General features: G+C 42.4%; 1 protein-coding gene across 6 annotated transcripts in view; it reads right to left on the reverse strand.

The window, feature by feature from the left end:
• PDE4D (phosphodiesterase 4D) overlaps positions 1-20,853 on the reverse strand; it is a 622,016-nt gene that overhangs the window by 193,406 nt on the left and 407,757 nt on the right. Inside the window, exon 1 of one of the 6 annotated variants that reach the window (XM_033163810.1) lies at positions 15,898-16,132. The exons of the other annotated variants lie outside the window; for them this stretch is intronic. Within the exon in view, the coding sequence (XP_033019701.1) occupies positions 15,898-16,022 (125 nt within the window). The 5' untranslated portion in view covers positions 16,023-16,132. Of the gene's footprint in view, positions 1-15,897; positions 16,133-20,853 lie in introns of those variants that run through there. 6 annotated transcript variants of the gene reach the window in all.

Here is a 20,853-nt window from a genome sequence, read left to right on the forward strand (position 1 = left end):
CTTTTGTTATTGCCTCCACAAAAATAAGAAGTGGCCCTTGGTTTTCTCCTATAATTATTCAGTGGAATCTATTGTGTTTCTGAATCTGTAATATCCTGAAAACAAAATAAAAAATAAAAAAAATCCTTCCAGTAGCACCTTAGAGACCAACTAAGTTTGTTCTTGGTATGAGCTTTCATGTGCATGCACACTTCTTCAGATACACTGAAATAGAAGTCACCAGACCCTTATATATAGTGAGAGAGGTGGGGTATTACTCAGAAGGGTGATGGGAATGGGTGATTGGCTGATGGGTGTGGAAAACCTGTTGATGACTGCTAACGATTGCAATTAGTACTAAAGGAAAAAGCAAGGGGTGAGATGGCTAAAGATAGCTTTGTCATGTATAATGAGATAAGAATCCAATGTCTTATTTCAGTGTATCTGAAGAAGTGTGCATGCACACAAAAGCTCATACCTAGAACAAACTTAGTTGGTCTCTAAGGTGCTACTGGAAGGAATTTTTTATTTTTTATTTTGTTTTGACTATGGCAGACTAACACGGCTACCTACCTGTAACTGTAATATCCTGATTAGTTACATGTTACCTGGAACATCTCGTGTCAACTGAGCCATTTTCATGCAGTCTGTCTGAGCCAAACTACACATAGTATGATCCCTTGACATCCTTTGACATGATAGCAGGGCTTTTTTCAGGGGAAACTCACAGGAACTCAGTTCTGGCACCTCTCAAGTGGGTGCCATTGCCGTTCTAAGAGAACGAGGGAGGTGTTCATGGTGAGTTCTGGCACTTTTTTCTAGAAAAATAGTGCTGCATGATAGGTTCCCCCCCCCCCACACACACAGAAAAAAGAGCTCAAAGGAAGCTGAATGCATTAACAAATTACCAATGGTAGGTGAGGTGCTGCGTAATTCTCGCCCTGCCAGACATCTGTCTGCTGTTGTGTCATACCACCCATGGGGGGAAAGATATGGGTTCTAGCATGTTTTCCAACAGCGAAAATCAGTTGGGGTGCCAGCTTACAAGCAAGTAAATGGATGTAAGGATGTCCATCCTTCACTCAATAGTTTGCTTCCTGTGAGTGATATTCCTTTAAAAAAAAGTATGAAAGAATCGCACAACTCTATGCAGGGGGCCCAAAGTCTCATAACCACAGCTGGGAATTTTTAGGCAACAGTAAGACATTTTAAACTGAAACTACACTGTTCAGTTCCTCAGACAGTTGCCTTATTTGATCTTGTAAATTAGAGAAGATTAATGTAAATTAAGTAGTGTTTTAATTAGTTATTAAATGCTTATGAGAGGTGTTTAAAAAGGCTGTTTGCTTTTAATAAAGAATGACTGCCAAGTAATATGTGTTACCAAGGGTTGTAAAAACTGAAATCATAGGCTTGCACAAAATTGCACAGGTTTGCTATGGGGTAATGAGCAGAGGAAGCCGTCTTATGCTGAGGCTTATTACTTTTGTCCAGTTAGCCCTACCTTGACTGACATTTGTTCCTCAAGCAGATAAATATTTCACATCTCTGGTACCCAATGCTTTCTCAAACATAAGATACCAGGGATTGAACCGGGGACCTTCTACATGAAAAGCATGTGCTCTGCTATAGCATTATGGTCCATCCACCGAGAACTGGCTTAAGGGGCGGTGCCTAGTAGCTAAAAGGTGGATACTTTTTAAGAAGCCTGGATATAGTTGATGATATTTAAATGCCTCCACCCTGAGTCCTTTCAAGGCTGTCCTTTGAGCTGATCTCCAGTGCAACATCACCGAACCCTTTCCCATGTATTTTCAAATTTTTTAATTAGGCCCAGTCACTTTCTCCCACAGAATAAAAGGGCTGGAAGAACAGTCTGGGAATGGAAGAACATTGTGCTTGGATGGTCCCCAAAAGCAACAGACAGGCCACTGTGAGAAATAGGACATTTAATTTGATAGACCATTGCTCTGATCCAGAAGTGCTTGTTGTATGTTCTTATGTAAAAAAGAAAGAAAGAAAAGGTAAAGGTAAAGGACCCCTGGGTGGTTAAGTCCAGTCAAAGGCAACTATGGGGTGCGGCGCTCATCTCACTTTCAGGCCGAAGGAACCGGCATTTGTCCATAGTTTTCTGGGTCATGTAGCCAGCATGACTAAACCACTTCTGGTGCAATACAACACCGTGATGGAAGCCAGAACACACAGAAATGCCATTTACCTTCCCATCACAGCATTACCTATTTATCTACTTCCATTGGTATGATTTTGAACTGCTAGGTTGGCAGAAGCTGGGACAGAGCAACAGGAGCTCACCCCATCACATGGATTTGAACTGGCGACCTTCCAATCGGCAAGTCCAAGAGGCTCAGTGGTTTAGACCACCGGCGTCCCTGTTCTTATGTAAGATGCTGGAAAAGAGGGTGATGTACAATTTAGAACAGAGAGAGAAAGCTAGGGATTGGGCCATTTACAAAACCACTTGCCCCATGCCTTCCCAGATGCTTCCATTGTTGGCAGGCAGGCAAACCCAAAAGGTAGTTTGGTTTTTGGGTCCTCTGAACCTGGGAGCTCAGAGTGTATGCTTCTTGATGAGATGGTTTGTGCAAAGACCCCAGAATCCTCTCCAAGAGCAAAAGGAAACAGGGGCATGAAGCATGACAATCCCTGGCTTAGTGTTTTGTTTGAGCTAGGGATTGTGGTTTGTTCCACTCAGAACAAACCATAATCTGTAGTTGAGGTTTGACATAACCCTAACCCAATGAGAGTGGTTTGTTTCTCCCACATGCTAGCCAGGAGAAGCAAAGTGGCCCAGATCAGTGTGTTTACAGTAAGTAAACCATTAACTAAATCAGTGGAGGATGGATGACCATTTGCCATGGATGCCTTAGCTGAGATTCCTGCATTGCAGGGAGTTGTACTAGATGACCCTGGGGGTCCCTTCAAACTATATGACAAGCAAGGAACAGCCCTCCTCCACCTCCCAAAACGTCACTCCCAGGCATAAATTTCCTGTTTTTTGTTGATTTGCCTCATAACTGTAATGCTATCTAAACACTGGAGGTTTTGTGTTTAATAATGGTGATGTAATAAGCACACAATTGCATTGCTTATCTAGTGGCCAACATCTGTTGCACTGTGGCTGGTTCTTAATATTTACTTTTTGCAAGTTATTTGTTGGTTAATTCTTAAGATCCAATAACCTTCGCTAATGGTTATTTGTCCTAGCTTCTATTGAGAATTAATGAGATGTTAAGGAGATAGACAGCGCTATTCTGTGCTTGCCATTCATGTATCTTGTAATTTATCAAGGCTTTGCTCGATTTCAGGTAGTAAGGGGCAAGGCTGGCTAAAACGGCAGGCTTCTTTCTAGTAATTTATTAACGTTGCCCACAATTCATACCTGAAGGCTAGGTTAGTTTAGAAAGTTCATGGTGGGTATTTGGTGGTTAAGTCCAGGATGGAAAATAAAAAGTATAAAAATAGGATCAAATTAGGTAGAATTGGCTCGCTGCCTGCTTTCAGTACAGGATTCTCAACCCCATAAGCACTAATCCCTTCAAAATGGAATTGAATCTCTATGGATCAAACCTTCCTTAAATTTTAATGTGGTTTGGTCTCAAATATAAGGCATTACAAAGCAGTCAGTGGGAGAGCAGCTATCTTGGTTTACACAAAGCAGGCACTATTGGTACTGAAAAGAACATGAGGAAAAGGTGTAAAAATTGAATTTATCAATGAAAACCAGAAGACCTGGCACATGCCTTATTAAAATGAGATAAAGTCACAAAGCTCAAGGAACTTTCAGAAAATGCTTTGTTGAAGCATCTATGTAGTCTCTTTCTTTCTTTCTTTCTTTCTTTCTTTCTTTCTTTCTTTCTGAGAAGAGGCTTCATTTAATCCAACATCCGCTGAATGAAAAACTTACTTTATAGCTCATGTTGGGCTGTAGTCTGAAACATGCATACTAGGAAGAAAACCACACTGGACACCATGGAATTTACTTTTGAGTAAATGTTTTCACCTGCTGCCTAAAGGGATGCAACAAAGGCACCAGGCGAGTCTTTCTGGGGAGAGCATTCCACAAATGGGGAGACACATGCACCTGCGTGCTGGGAGTAGGTGGGTGGACAGACTTCTAGGGCAGCCTATGGGGATCTCTCTAGGTGTGGCTACTGTGCTCATGCTGGGAAGCATTATCCAGTGTTTGAAAATCTCATGGAGTATTTATCTTCAAATGGAAAAGAAACACATTGGCCTCTTAAGGGACAAGCAACTACCTACATTCTCAAAATAATCAGTACTTTCTCAGTATACTTCTCTAGAAGCCATGGATTTAGGAAATCTCACTAACATGTACAGATCCGTGTGACACTGTCAGCAAGAAGGCAGGAAATTAACTGTGCAATAACAGGGTTGCCTTTATGTCCATGAAAACAAAAATAGGTTCAAACATATGCCAACCAGCAAAAATCTATATTTGTAGGTAATTTTTGCTCTAAAATGAAGTGATGCTGAACAATTGAATTGGGGTAGACCTGTCCCAGGAGAAACGACATTTTAATTTAATTTAATGATAAAATAATAACATAACAACATAATATAACAATTGCACTGTCAGGTTTCACTTCTCTCTCAACTATTTTCATTAGCACAGCTAATGGTCTGCTCTGGTAAGGACCTGCAAATCCCTATAATTCTTGGGCAATTCTTGAATGGCATTACTTACAGAAAGGCTGCTTGAAATATACCTGACCTTGGTTCCAGACCATTACTCTCAGTGAAGGAAAGCTTGTAAACGAGATAACATTTGCATGTTAATTTGGAGAGGATTTATATGTTTGGTTTTTAATGCCAGAGTTATGATGCTCTTGTTTGCTCAGAACTACAAACTGAGACCTAACATAAATTTCCTTGTATTGAATGAAGAATAGTTTTGAGAGACTCTCAGTAGCTGGATATGATAAGTACCTACACTTTGCCTAAGTTTCTTTATATTGTTTTCACACACCTCAACTATCAGATAGTATCTGTGGCAGCACCTGCAGGGGCCATCGCAGGCAGCCAGTTCAAAGGTTGCTAACTTTTCGGCAACACTCTGGTGGCTGCCTATCAATGGTGGGCGTGGTCAAATTAAGTGTAGACTTATTGCCCCCTCCCAGCTCATCAAATGACTCATCTGATGAAGAAAAGAGGGGGACAGAGAGAGAGAGAGAGAGATAGCAATCTGCACTCTCCATTCACCCCAGCAGTTTTTCTTATTGCCACTGCTTTCAAAAGTTAGTGGGGTCTAGGGGAGTGGTAGGGGGGAAATGCTTGGGGTATGGATCTTACAAGTTAACAGGTCAGCTTTTGGAATTATTTTTTATTGATTTACATTGTATTTCAATAACCAGCATGCCTGAAGTCCAAAGATAGCTTTTTTAAATGGACAGGGGAAACAAAGCTACATGGATCCCCACCGCCACTAGTTTATGAAACAATGTAGAAGCTTCTAAGAACCGCAAGCAGGAACAGCTTATGTCTCTTTGCTATGCCATCTTTCATCCAAGAAGAGTTCCCAGGCAACACATTAAACTGCCGTGTGTGCAATAAAACCAAACTCAATGGTATTTCCTCTTTATACCAAAATAAATGATTCTGCTGGGGGTTTTTTTTTCTAAATGCCAGCAACCGAAGGAAAAATCACCACTTAAAACACAAGGGTGCAGTATGAAATTATAGTTTAAGAAACTTTAACCTTGCAGCAGCTATGAGTTTCTTCATTGATCCTAGGAAAAGGGAATTTCATTCTTACAATTTATGACATAAATGCATAAGAAGAGCTTCACTGGATCAGGCCAAAAGGCCAAATAGTCTAATGCCCTGTTCTCAGAGGCCAACTGGATTTCTATATGGGAAGCCTGAAAGTAGGACCTGAAACCAGTAGCATCCTTGCTACTTGTGATTCTCTGCAATGGGCATTTGGAGACATACTGCATATATACATAGAAATTTGGATATTCATAATTTATTTATCTGTATATATATCTAAACGTTCCCATTGTGTGCGCGGCGGACACCGATGTTCTCCGTAACCGCTGCACCAAACAGCATCAAATTAGGACAAAGCGTAACTTGACCATCAAGGAAGGATCTGGAATCATAAAAAATCAAAAAAATTCAAAAAAACCCACACCTGTCATGCCTAAAATATAGAATAAAGGCAAAAAATAAGGCGTGCCTATTATACCTCACCAGCAAAAGGAATGAAGATTCCAACAGCATCCAATAGAAAGGCGGATCGCCCGTCGACATCATCAGACCTGGCCAGAGCAACAATGCCCTGTCCACCATTTTATAAGTGCCATCTGTAAGCATCTGAGGACTTTCTGACACAAACCGCTCAGTGGAAACGTGGCACAGGCGAATGTGCTTTTGGTGGGGGTGGGGTGGGGTGGGGGTGGCCCCTAGTGCCCTCACCTAAAATGGCCACCACAGCTTTGCATGCGCCGAGAAAAAAATAAAAGACGGAGCAGGAGGCATGCCTGAGAGGTCGCACTGAGTAAGACCAGCTGTGAAGGGATTGTGTCGCTGGGGTGTGTAATTTTGGGACTAGGGTGGGGGAGAATGCTCTTTAAGGTCCCCAGTGCCCTCACTTAAAATGGCCGCCATGCTGTTTTTACATGAGTAGAATGTGTTCTTTTATGTAATGGGAATCGGTGTGTTTTTACATGAGTAGAATGTGTCCTTTTATTTAAAATGCATCTCTGGGTTATTTGTGGGGCCTGCCTGGTGTTTTTACATGAGTAGAATGTGTTCTTTTATGTAAAATGCATCTCTGGGTTATTTGTGGGGCATAGGAATTAGTTCATTCCCCCCCCCCCAAAAAAATAGTCCAGCCTACCACATGGTCTGACGGAAATAGGACCGGCCCACGGGTGAAAAAGGTTGCTGACCCCTGCTCTAAAGGGACAGGGAAGAATGAAAACAGGAGCTTCCAGAATATTCTTGGGGTCAGGAGAAAGTTAAAAAGCAAAAAAACCAAACAAAAAAACCACAGCAACACGTGGCCGGGCCAGGTAGTTAAATATATATATTGCATCTTCCTCCAAAGGAGCCCCAGGTGGCAAACATAGCAATACTAAGGCAACACAATTAGAAACTTAAAACAGTTAAAAGGAACCTTCTAAAAACAAATAAAAACCCCTAAAAACTCTCAAACCAATAATTTCAGGGCTGCCAGAGACAGAACTTTCAACCATCAAATGCCTGAATAAACAGAAATGTTTTAAAGTTTCTCCTAAATGTTAATAATGAGGGAGACAGATGCACCTCTCTAAGGAGGATGTTTCACAATTAGGGGACCACCACCGAGAAGGTCCTGTCATGAGTATCCACCAAATGGGCAACCCCCAGTGGTGTCTCTACCAACAATGCCTTCCCTGATAGGGAAGGCACTCTTCTAGGTACCGGTACTTGGATCCCAAGCTGTCTTAAGCCTTGCATGCCTAATACAAGACCTAAGTTCAAGTAATTACTTGACCAGGGCCAAGTACCTCTCTGGCAGCTAGGACAGTGACTCATGGTCCCACTGAGCTGCATCCAACCATTCAAGGAAACTAGAAGCCACATTCTACACTAGCAGCAGCCCCACATGCAGCACATTACAGCAATACAGGCGAGAGGTCACCAAAGCATGAACAACTGAGGCCAAGGAATACCCATGGCTGGTGAACCAATCTAAGCTGGGCAGATGTACTCCTGGATACAGAAGCCACTTGAGACTGCAGTGATAAGTTGGAACCCAAGAGTACACTCAGACTGTGAGCCAGTTCCTTCAGGCAGGAGTGCAAGCCCTCCAAGAACAGGGTTTACAACTAATTCCCAGACCCAGGAACAACCCACGCACAGAATCTCCATCTTATCAGGATCCAGCCTCAGTTTATACGCAAACCTATCACCTCTTGATCCTTTTTATGTGTTGTATTTCCACTTCTTTGCCTATGCAGAAGTGGCCACCTTAGGAGAACAACGGCAGCCCAATCTAAAGCTCATGGAGAGGGCCCACCATTCCGAAGAAGTCAAGTAGCAACTAGGGTAATTCATCTGAAACACAAGCAGGCTGAAGTGATTCAGCTGTGCCACATTTACCACGCAGAAGATGCTGCCTTCACAACAACTAAAGGAAGGGATATGGCTTGGCTACAAAACTAAGAGGCCCACATTACCTTTGGCAGCATGGTATTGTTGCTGCTGCTTCCTCACTGTTTGGTTGCAGCAAGCGTGGTACATAATCATACAACCTGTTCTAACAATAGGGCCTTTTAAATGTTACCCTAGCTGTGTGGGAGTTGTTTTTCTGTGAGAAGCTCCCGCATCACTCAGGAGTCATGTTTCAACATCCCAACAAAATGGGAAAGGGTCAATCACAGGACTTTTCCCTCGCTGAACCGTCATTTCAAGGTGCGAATTTCATGGGAAAGTCCCATGCAATCAGCCAACATGCTATGAGCAATTTAAACATTGCTCCTGTGTTGCTGCATAGGAACTGCTCATGGGTAGGCATCTCCAACATGGCTGGGGTAATGCTGACAAGGCCCAGGTGTGATTGGAAGATGCAGACACACATGGCTTTTTCCACACAAATTTGTGTGAGAATTGAGATTTTCATCACATCTCCTCCTCTGATGTGGGTGGCACTGTGGTCTAAACCACAGAGCCTCTTGGGCTTGTCGATCAGAAGGTCAGCAGTTTGAATCCACATGACGGGGTGAGCTCCCATTGCTCTGTCCCAGCTACTGCCAACCTAGCAGTTCAAAAGCACGCCAGTACAAGTAGATAAATAGACACCACTGCGACAGGAAGGTAAATGGCGTTTCCATGTGCTCTGGCACTCGTCACAGTCCTCCACGTGTCATTAGCGGTTTAGTCATGCTGGCCACATGACCTGCAAAGCTGTCTGTGGACAAACGCCAGCTCCCTCGGCCTGAAGCGAAATGAGCACTGCACCCCATAGTCGCCTTTGACTGGACGTAACTGTCCAGGGGTCCTTTACCCTTTACCTCCTCTGAGGGCTTCCATCTTTGGAGCAGCAGCAAGGAAATGGACTTTTCTAGGTGACACATTCCTCTTGAGAAGATTCATCAAGCACCCTCGTTATTAAGCTTTAGTCGCCACGGTATGAACTTTCTGCTTGCCCAAGCACTTCAGTACCCTTTTTACAGAATGACCCAACGGCTTATAAAACTGGGTACAGTGGTGCCCCGCTAGACGAAAATAATTCGTTCTACGAGTTTTTTCGTAGAGAGAATTATTCGTCTAGCGAAGCGGCAATGGAGCGCAGAGGTTTTCGCACAAAAAAAACAACAACTTTCGTCTTGCGAAGCAGCCCCATTGACTTTTTCGTCTTGCAGGGCAGCTTCCGCTAGACAAATGCCGTTCGTCTAGCGAGTTTTTCGTCTAGCGAGGCATTTGTCTAGTGGGGCACCACTGTAGTTTAAATCTGTTGTTTTAACTGCTTCCTCTGTGTTTTTAGTTCTTTAGCCATTTCAGTCTCCTACTTTTGTGATTTTAATTATTCTGTTCAATATGGAGAGAGAGTATATTATTATTCTTGCACACTTTGGGACTGTTACTGAATTTTAAAAGTGGGCAATAAATATTTAATTTAAAAAAATAGCTATCTGGTGCAACATGAGACAACCGCTCTGCTCCAGATAATATACACTGGCTCTCAATGGCATAGAACAAAAACATTTTCCTTCTAACTTGCTATTTTTTGTATTGCCAGGAGGTATAACATTGTTGCATTTACAGTATCAAGATGCTGTTGTTTGGTATGTTGCTGTTTTAGTATTCCCATTATTCTGAAACGATCTTTGTGCTTGTTGACTTTGAGGTGCACTGCTGTTCTCCTTGTTTTAGACCACTTTGAGCATGATTTCTTTCCCCCTTTTTCGCGGAAAGGCGACATATAAATAAACTGGTCATGATGACTTTGATGATGTATGTCAATATATTTTGTTAATTTCTCAAATATAATGAACTGCACACACCACAAGAAAAACAAACTGGGTCCTAAAAATATACACCCGAGGCATCAAAAGCCAGGGTAAAGAGTTGTATTTCCAGCATTCAAGGATGGCTCAAGGCATTTTGCTGCCTGAGGCACAGCGGCGAATGGTTCTCCCTCCCAAGCAAGTAAAGGTGCTTAGTAGCCAAGGCAAAATTATTTTTGTACCTGAGGCAGAAAAATCCCACGAGTGACTTGTAAAAATGTAATGGTAATAAGCTAAATAATGGAGCATTTGCTGCCCTTTAGTAACAATCAAAATCAGTTGCCTGAGGTGACTGCCTCACTCTGCCTAACAGTAGGACCAGTCCTGTTTAGTACAAGAGATGTTTTTTTAAAAAATGTTTAATTATGTTTTTATATAGGAAGCCTCCTAGAGCGCCTGGGGCAACCTAGTCAGATGGGTGGGGTACAAATAAAATCATCATCATCACCATTTTTTCCCTAAATTCCTACCATTCCTACCATTCCCCTAAAGAAAGCTGGTAAAGACAAGGCAGTATAGCTGTCAAGAGAAGATATGAAATATCCACCCCTGCAGCTAATAAACTAAGAGGGGTTTTGGGGAAAAGCAGGGCACTTGTATTGGAACAACACAAGCTCCCCCAATCTGTTTCTAATCAACTGTATTGATGTCATTGAGAGCTTCCATTTTTTAATTTTTATTTCTCAGAACATGATGTACAAGCTCAGGCACATGCTGGAAGTATGTTGGGCCCCATTTGTTATCTCTTCTATTTTTAGAGGCACTAAGGCACAGCTAATAGACACGCCATAGTTTGGGTCCTAGCTCCCACTGACAGGCCATTACTGTTGATTCATTTCCATAGCTACCATTTGGGCAAGACAATGAGCAGACTGATGGCATGAAATAATGCTGACTGTATCCAGGGCCTTTTCTCTGAAAGTCTGCTGTTAATTCGGCAGCACTTTCACATTTTAAAAGGGAATAAAACTAAAAGGCTGCTCTTCATGCTCAAGCCTTTTCAGGCCACTTAGCCTGAAATGTGGCTGTGGCACTCTGTCCACATGCTGGCATCATCAGAGGGCAAGCCTTGGTCGGCTGCCAAGGCTCTAGTGCCATGTGCTCTGCCCCCTCCCAGTGAAGTGGGAATTTAAAACGGCAGTAGCGCCTGGGTTCCGCCCTGAGTGGAAGCTGCTGCTGCTGCCTGTCACCACTATCATGCGAATCCATTGCTGGGTTCACAGACTTGGGGAGGGGGGCCATCCATCAGAGGACAATTTACCAGGTCCTGTATACCTGAAGGGGTGTCTCCACCCCCACCGTTGAACCCGGGCACTGAGGTCCAGCGCCGAGGGCCTTCTGGTGGTTCCCTCACTGCAAGAAGCGAAGTTACAGGGAACCAGCAGAGGGCCTTCTTGGTAGTGGCACCCGCCCTGCAGAACGCCCTCCCATCAGATGTCAAAAAAGCCAGGGCTTTTCCCTTTGCAAAAAAGCTGCAAAACTTTTAGCTGATTCTCAAAAAACAAAAAAACAAAAAAACAGGGCTTTTAGAGGAGGAAAACCAGAAAAATATTTTTTTTTCTTGTTTCCTCCTCTAAAAATGAGGTGCACCCTATGGTCCGGTGAGTCCTATGGAGCGAAAAATACGGTATATGACATTTAGAAGACATCTGAAGGCAGCCCTGTTTAGGGAAGTTTTTAATGACTGATGTTTTAATGTATTTTTAATCTTTCGTTGGAAGCTGCCCAGAGTGGCTGGGGAAACTCAGCCAGATGGGCGGGGTTGAAATAAATAATAATAATAATAATAATAATAATAATAATAATAATAATAATAATAATAATAATATTGTCAAGCACCCTCTCTAAACTTGAAAAAGCCCTGACCAATATTGCCTCAACTTGGGCAGTATTTACACAGGTCCACCACACACATCCTCTAACCTTAAATGTTACTGAGAGTGGGTTAAAAAAAAAAAGTAGTGTGACTCGCTATTTCAACAATAATGAGAGGAAGGACAAGTTGTAGCATGATGCTGGACTAAAAATGATGCTCATAATATACAAGAAGTTGCTAATGTGACTGCATTTTCATTTATCTGCATTAATTGTTTTAATACGGAGGAGGGCAACTTTCAAAGGGTAGCCAATGTCACAGAAGACAGAACTGGTATTCAATATTACCTTAGCAGATTGGAGAACTGGACCCAAACTAACAAAATGAATTTCAACAGGGACAAATGCAAGGTTCTGCACTTAGGTAGGAAGAACCAGCTGCACAGATATAAGATGGGGGGGCGGGGGCTGGCTTGCCAGCAGTACATGTGAAAAGGATCTAGGGATCTTAGTAGACCACAAGCTTAACGTGAGTCAACAGTGAGATGCAGAAGCAAAAAAAGCTAACATTATTCTAGGCTGCATCCGCAGAGGTATAGCATCTAAATCAAGTAATACTACCACTCTATTCTGCCTTGGTCAGACCACACTTGGAATACTGTGTCCAGTTCTGGGTGTCACAAACTAAGAAGGATATTGAAAAGCTGGAACAAGTGCAGAGGAGGAAAACCAATATGATTACACAGAGGTTGGACAGCCATCTGTCATGGATGCTTTAGTTGAGATTCCTGCACTGCGGGGTCTTGTGCCAAATGACCATCAGGGTTTCTTCCAACTCTACAATTCTATGATTCTAAGACAGAAAATCTAGTATCTTAATACACCCTAAAATCTTGAAGTTGTCTGATATGGACACATCAAGCTGGAACAGTAGCAATTTTTTGAAAACTACACTGAATTCCTTCTGGAGTGTCAATCCAGATCTCTGATCACTCCTTATATTCATGGAACCCCTATTTTGAAGAGCTTCCACTTTTTGCAACTTTAAAAAACCCTCAATGAACAAAACAGAGTATTTGGGTAGAACTCTGAGGCCAAAGCATTTTGATCTATATTTCAACAGGGAATGGTCTTATCACAAAACATTCCTAAGCAATGAATACGCTTGGCAAGGGTCTGAGTGCTGTTTCTACATAGCCACAGACACTGAGGTCATCAAAGAAAGCCAAAGCGGATGATATGAACCAAATGAAAAATGCCAGCTCTACAGCTATCAGCGGGTAATTACAATTGAACAGAATACTGTATCTCCCTTGCTACGAGTTCCGGTTCCACTCTGTTCCTCCCACACCCTCTGTCACTGATCTCATTCCTGCTGCCTCCCTTCTCAGTATCAGACCCAGCTGCCATTTTGAATGCTAATTTTGCCACCTACTTTCACCCCAGAAAGGTGAGTCCCATTCCTCTGCTGGCTTTCTGAGGATTTTTTACTCTTTTTTTATTCCAGAAGTAACAACTGCGAGGATTTGGAGCTATGCCTTCTTCCTGGTGGCACCTACATCATGGTACACTTTGCCAAGGGAAGCCCAGCTGGGTACTAAATGCCAGAAGACTAGTACATATATAGCTCTTCCAGAATACATTTTGGTTAATGGTTTCAAAAGTGGTTTCCCTCTGCTGGGATCTTTTTAGCTGTGCTTTATGCTGGCTGACTTCTATTTTTATTGTGTCTTTGGGATGTTTTTATTGCATTTGATTCTGCTATGTTGTACGGTGCCTTTGAGTAGCATGTCTTTGGCAGAGAATGCAGTGTATGAAATTTTAAACAAACGGGACAAAGGAGGCACTATTTCAAACAACACATAGCCAACTAGAGAATTCATTACCATTAATGGCAATCACTGGCTTAGGTGGCTTAATAGAGGGATTAGAAAAAATCATGGAGGTTATGTTTACCAATGGACATTTTTATTATAAAGTATTGCGTATTTTAATTATTATCTACATTTCGATCCCACCTTTTCCCCAAGGAGCTAAAGGTGGTGAACATGGTTCTCTCCACTTTCCATAGCTCAGTACAGCATGAGACTCTTAATCTCAGGATTGCGGGTTCAAGCCCCACATTTGGGGGGGGGGATATCCCTGCACTGCAGGGCGTTGGACTAGATAACCCCTGTGGTCCCTTCCAATAATTCTATGATTTGATGATTCCATCTTATTCTCACAACAACCCTGTGAGGTAGGTTAGGCTGAGAAATGGAATTGGCCACATTGAGCTTCATGACTGAGCAGGGATTTGAACTCTGGTCTCAAAGGTCCTAGCCTGAAACTCTAACAACCACACCACTGGTCATTGATAGCTAGCCGGAACCTCAGTGTTTGAAGAGCAGATGTGGCATGGGGAGGTTAACTTGCCTTGCTTCTAGGCTTACTGGAAACACCTAGCAAGGCACCATTGGAAATTAGAAGAGTGCTGGACTAGACAGACCTTTTGTCTGATCATGCATGGCTCTCCTACAGCTCTTCTTTCTTTGACACTGCACAAACCTACCTACAAAATCCCTAACAGGAGGGGTAGCCAACATAGTGATCTTGACATACTGTTGGACTCATGCTATCCCTGACCATTAGCCATCCTGGTTGGAGCTGTTGAAAACTGTAACCTGAAAACCTCTGTAGAACACCTTGCAGGTTCCCGTGGCCTTACGCAGACCTCTTTGCAAAAGTGTTTCTCCATGAACTCCTTTTTAGGAGTACACAGCTTAAAGCACACCTTAAACCTGCAGTTGCTAGACTACAACTCCCATTATCCCTGACCATTGGCTGTAATGGCTGGGGTTCTTCATCCCTGCCTTGAAGTTAGAACTCCAAAGAGGGGAGCATGCCTGGCTTGGTTTTCTAAAAAGGAAAAAAGGTAAACCCACTCCCAAAATTGATGTGAATTCAGCAGTGATGTCGGGAAGGAGTGCCCTTGTCCTATAGACAATTTGCAAGGTACAAAGCACACGACAGGAAGACAATGCATAAGAAAACAGCATGCTACAGTATTGCAAACTTGTGTATTTCCTATTGCCATTTCCAGGAAGGGCGGGGGCTTCTCACCAGACTACATGGGTCTTATTAAAGTGCCTCTGAGTTCAGTGGGGCATACTCCTCAGACCCAAGAACAGCACAAAGCACACTCATAGATTTATTGGACTCATTGATTTGGACTTGCATCTTCTACCTCATTCTTCTGCTTGACAGGAGACTTCATTTTTATATTTCTGGGCCAAGAAACAATAGCTACAGGTGGACCCAACTTTGGCGACTCTCCTGCTTCCATCGTGTCTTTGAACAAGGCATGCATGCGTTCACACCCCTTATTATATCACAGTCTGATTTACATTGCAAGGCTGTTGGCAGCCAGGACCTGCCTATGCCACTAACATAACTGAAAAGTGCCTTGTGCACCAACAACAGTGATAACAATGCTGCTAATAGTAGTAGTAATAATAATAATAATGATTCATCACAAAGTACTTTTAAGAGTATCTTCTATTTCAAAATTAATCCTATGCCAAAAGCCTTCTTGGGGCATGCTGAATTAGTTGTGCAGCTCCTAGGTTCCTGGCAATGCTCCCTTTACTTTAAAAATACACATTAAAGAAGCTGACGAGTGAGCACAATGAGTGAGAGCAATGACCAGTTATTACATTTGTCTACAACTCTTTTCCTATTACTGATGCATAAATCCCATTCAAAGCAGTATCACATACCTGATGGCCAGATTGCACCTATCGTTTGTATTTACTTTGAGCAGAACTACCACCCCCGTGCATTTAAAACAGAGGGGTTTTTTGTTTTTGTTTTTGCTGTTTTCTCAAACCACATACACTTTCAATTCCAGCTTTTAAAAGAAATCAAGGAATATATGCAGTAGAGATAGCTACAATGCCTCTCTTCACAAATACACACAGTCCCCCGTTCCTGTCCCTGGAACTAGAGATTACAAAGCAGTAAACTGAAGAGGAGGAAGGTGTGTGTGTCATTTTGCTAAAAATAACAGGAAAAAAAGCCAAGTTACCGTCTCCTTTGCTGTTTAATATCAATTGGCTTGTTAATAGCATAGGGTGATCCGTGAATGAAGGCACTTCGAAACCTGGCCACCTTCTCCAGAGTCAGGTGCTCACAGCTGGATGGCAAACTCATTTTATCCAGGTACAAGCTGTAAAGGAAAGCTAAAGGCAAAACGGAAACATTCCTGGGAAATCTGAGGAAATGGATTCAACTCCAGTGGGCAGCTCAGGTGTAGCTTTGTGCTCTGGCTGCCTGGAATGTAAAAGGTCCTGGTCTTTCCGGCTGCTGCATTCACCTTGATGGACAGGTAGTGGCTTGCATTTATTCAGAGTCGAGTTGCAATCGGGTTGAACCGATAAAATGGAAAGCTTCCCGGGAGCTTAGTTCCACTCCCCCACTTCCAACAGACATTGAGCACAGCTTGCTCTGCTGCAAATGCAGCCTCTAAAAACTCGCTCCCTGCAATTACAGTGCAGCAATAGGTGGCCGAGATGGACTATTTATACTCAGATGACGCTCTCCCCCGGTGAAAGAGAAATCACTTATTCAAATTCATCAGTGCTTTTTCTTGCAAATCTCTTCTTCAGATCTCTTTTGAAAATTCAGCTCAGTCCATCTACATGCAAAAGCTATGGCGAACAGTAAAACTGCAGATGATATATTAGGGCTGCTTCACATTTCTGGAGAAGCAAGCTCATCTATCTGGCTTCACCATATTAATGTGCGAAAGGGTGACATATATTTCCCCTGTGACATGCACGCAACACAAACTGGTCAGGGAGTTGGGGCCAACTGTAGTTCTCTGCAACATGTCTACACCGTGCACATATGCTGAAAACAAATGATACAGTTATCTCATATTGTACGTAAACTCAGAAGCTAATATTTATAGTAAAAACAACAATAAGGCATTGCATGGACACAACTCAGCAGCTAGCAAACTAAAAGCAAGATGCCTAGATTAGATTTTAAAAGGCAAGACTATAGCAAATGCCTAGTGGACGCTGGAGCTTGTGAATAAGGCTCCACATTGTATGAAGTCTATCCCAGCCAGTGGCTGGAAAAGCTGCTACAGGCACCTGCGTGGAGCCTCTTCTCAATTTTGACAGCTGTAAATTTTGAGCTGGAAGCTTTTCACTTCATGGGCTCCTGCTGTAAATATAAGGAGCTTTCCTATATACAAGAGCAAGCCCTGCAGGTCTGAATTATTAGAACTTCAGTCCTAGGAGGCTGGTGTGAAATAATGTGTCCCTGTTGAACTTCAGATGCTCAAGACTTTTCCATTTCACCAGACATTTTAAAGGAAGCTGTTTTTATTATTGATTTTTATCTTATCCACTGTACGCGTTTTAATATCTATGCATGCCCCTTAGAAATAAATGAATAAAGGCTCAGCAGAACCTCCAGTTTCAGAGGCAACATATCACTTTATACCAGTTGCTGGAAAGCAACAGTGGTGGAGAGCTATTGTCTCCCTGCCCTGCTTGTGGGCTTCCTATAAGCATCTGATTGGTCACTGCGGGAAACAGGCTAGGTTGACCTTTAACTGGTCTGATTCAACAGTCTGCTTATGTTCCAATGGGAGTTGCTTTGGAAAGTTGTTGGGGGCAGGAGGCGACAGCACTGAAATAACAAGACAGGAGAGGTGCCAAACATTTGTGTTGGTTGTACAAGAACCAGAATTAAAAAAAATGATCCTCTCCAGCTGCACATACTGCAGGCTGGAAAATTGACATGGATGTGACCAGCCTTTATTTTAGGAAAACTAGTCACATTGCCCCAAAGATAAAAGAAAATAAAAAAGCTAATCTGACTTGAAGTTAGCTCCTTCTTCAGCTTCTTCTTCAAAAAAAGGTATTATAAATCAATCCTAAATATTCACTCAACAGTGGAAAAAATAAAACACGTTTTGCAGCTTATCTATACTTGCTTCCTCGTACATGGTTCCCTTGCATTTTTCATATTATTCCCCAAACAATATATAAAGTGTGTGTCTTTCTCCACAATCATTTCAGCACACAATTTCAGGGTCATCTACATAGTAATGCTCAGCATTTGCTCATGATAACAGACACAGATGCTCAAAGTCACCTCAAGAGAAAATGGACATACAGATTCACCACTGCTTAGCAATGCCAATGGGTATCTGAGCAGGCTCATGAGCCAATGTTCCGGTTTGGTTAGCAAAGTACTGTTAAGCCTAATAGCAACAGGATACGGGGGCTCTTTGTGATGGAAAATCTGTACAGAGAATGTGAACTTGGGTCTTCAGGGTTTTTATTGAATTAAGTCCCCAACTGGGTAACACTGTCTGGCAAAAGGGAACAATGGCTGTGCCTCTGAGGCATCTTCTGAAGAGATGTTCTAGCAATTAAACTATTTTAAATCTGCATCAAGCTGCTTGCTTTTGCTTACTTTAACATGGAGGCTTCCACATGATGTGGTGATGGCCATTAACCTAGGTGACGTTAAAAAGGAATTTGACAAATCCATGTAGGATAAAGCTATCCATGTCTATTAGCCATGATGGCTAAATGCTACCTCCATGACCAGAGACAACATGCCTCTGAATACTAATTCGGGGGGGCAGCAGTGGGACAGTGCTGTTGTGCTTCTGTCCTGCTTCTGGGCTTCCCATGGGCATCCAGCTGGCCACTGAGAAAAAGGATGCTGGACTAGATGGGCCTTTGGACTAATCCAGCAGAGCTCTTCTTGCCAGGCCAGTCCCATAACTAAAAGTTCCCATGTAAAGCAAGCAGAGATGGTGCCAAATTACCTTGAAATTTGAGCGTCAAGAAGAGTGGTCTTATTAAAAATCAATCCAATCCCCTCTGAGATGACCACAACTCAAAATGTGGTAAATACTAAAGGTAAAAGTAAAGGTAAAGGACCCCTGGACAGTTACATCCAGTCAAAGGCAACTATGGGGTTGCGGTGCTCATCTCACTTTCAGGTCAAGGGAGCTGGTGTTTGTCTGCAGACAGTTTTCTGGGTCATGTGGCCAGCATGACTAAACCACTTCTGGCACAACAAAACACCATGACGGAAGCCAGAGTGCATGGAAACACTGTTTACCTTCCTGCCACAGCAGTACCTATTTATCTACTTGCACAGGCGTGCTTTCGAACTGCTAGGTTGGCAGGAGCTGGGACAGAAAAACAGGAGCTCACTCCATTGCAGGGATTCGAACCACCGACCTTCCGACTGGCAAGCCCAAGAGCCTCAGTGGTTTAGACCACAGCACCACCTGTGTCCCGCATGTGGTTAATACTATCCCTGTTGCTACTCACCCATTCCTGCTGGTCAACCCCCTCCCCCATCAAAAAAGGCAGGCGATTAGGAGGGCCTCACTTCCACAGAAGAGAAGCATATTGCTTGTGCCAAAATAGGCTTAAATACAGTCATGCAGAGTCATTGGTGACCTGGCTGAGCCAATGATCTGCATGGTTTGAATAGCAAAAGGTGCCAATCTAGTCCAGCAGGAGCAATGAATATGCTGATTCCTTGCATTTGCCATTTTGCCTTATACACTTATCAGCAAACGGGAAGGGGCCCACCCAGACACCCTTTTTGATGACTATTCATGATGATTTGAGCTGCTGATACTATTGGAGCAGTCACACACAATCCCACTTTCTGCACTATTCACGTCTGCTTTGTTTCCAGTCTGAGAATATCTCATAACATCTTGCTGCTGTTCTGTAACTTTTTATACCATGGATGTCCAGTTTCTTTTTCTCCCCCTTTCACTTTGCTAGAGTCCCTCTGGACAGCAGTGATGTGGCAGCTTTGGGAAACATTGGAGAAGCATTAACAAAATAAAATAAATCCACCACAAAGGCATTATTATTGCGTTAAGGATAAATCCATATTAAAATGCCTGTTTGGAGAGGCCAAGGGCAACAGGACAATCATTCCATCACAGGTTTCCTCTAAACTATTTAGCGAATAATAAATTTTATGTAAGGAATCAAGGTTTTCATTGAATTATTTGAACTGAGGAGGTCTTGGGTGTTTTGTGCATACATTTTGCATTTTCTTGATTGTAAATAGGACTGCTTTGTGACTGTTGATGCCCACGGTTTCTTCTTCATTTCTTTAGTGGAGAAGTTGCTTTAATGATTATGATTTTTAATTATCTAGCAAGTATTATGGACTCTTTCTTAAATTACAAAGATCCTTTTAAAATGTAACTAAATTTAAAGGGGGGAGGATGTGTATGTATCACACATAAAACTACCAGACTTATACAACAGAGCCATTTCAAAGAGAAAAAGTTAAAATGATTTCAGCCCATTGCTGCCATTGTATATAATGTTACCCATTAAAATACATGGGCAGCATATTGCTGGAGCTCCATAGCAGAACAATTGTGTTTATTCATTTTCCTAGGTGAATATAATGTGTGAGTATCAGCTGTTGCTGCTAAGTTTAGAATAATATCTGGATTGTAGCACAAATGCTTCTCACTGAATAGGCAAAATAAAGACATTTTAGAAATGTTAGGTGGGCACCACCTATTGTTAATGTATATAGTTTTTGTGGCACATGGTGTATCAACTGTTGAAAATTTAATTTGCATTCTCTGTGGAGACTGGCTGTCTCATTTTTAAGTATACACGCTGTCCCTTTCTTTCCTTCATGCAATATCAGCTTCCATGGTTTTACTTCTTAATTTAGGATACCATGGATATGGATGGAAACAAAATATGTATGCATGTTTTTACACATTACTCATCTGGGCTGTGTTCAGAATTAACAATTGATGGCTTGACATCCTTTTCTCCTATTACTAATCCTCCATCCACCATCCAGTTAACAGGAAGGTTAGTAACAGGAAAAAAGGATTTCTACCTATAAATTGTTAATTTTGAATATAGCCCAGGCAAACAATTCCCCAGAGGACAGATAATTTTGAGGCAAATGTCTAAAAGTGCAGTCGTACTCATGTCTACTCAGTTCA

Source organism: Lacerta agilis, chromosome 11 (genome assembly GCF_009819535.1).
Source record: "Lacerta agilis isolate rLacAgi1 chromosome 11, rLacAgi1.pri, whole genome shotgun sequence".
In the NCBI taxonomy this organism is placed as follows: Eukaryota; Metazoa; Chordata; class Lepidosauria; order Squamata; family Lacertidae; genus Lacerta; species Lacerta agilis.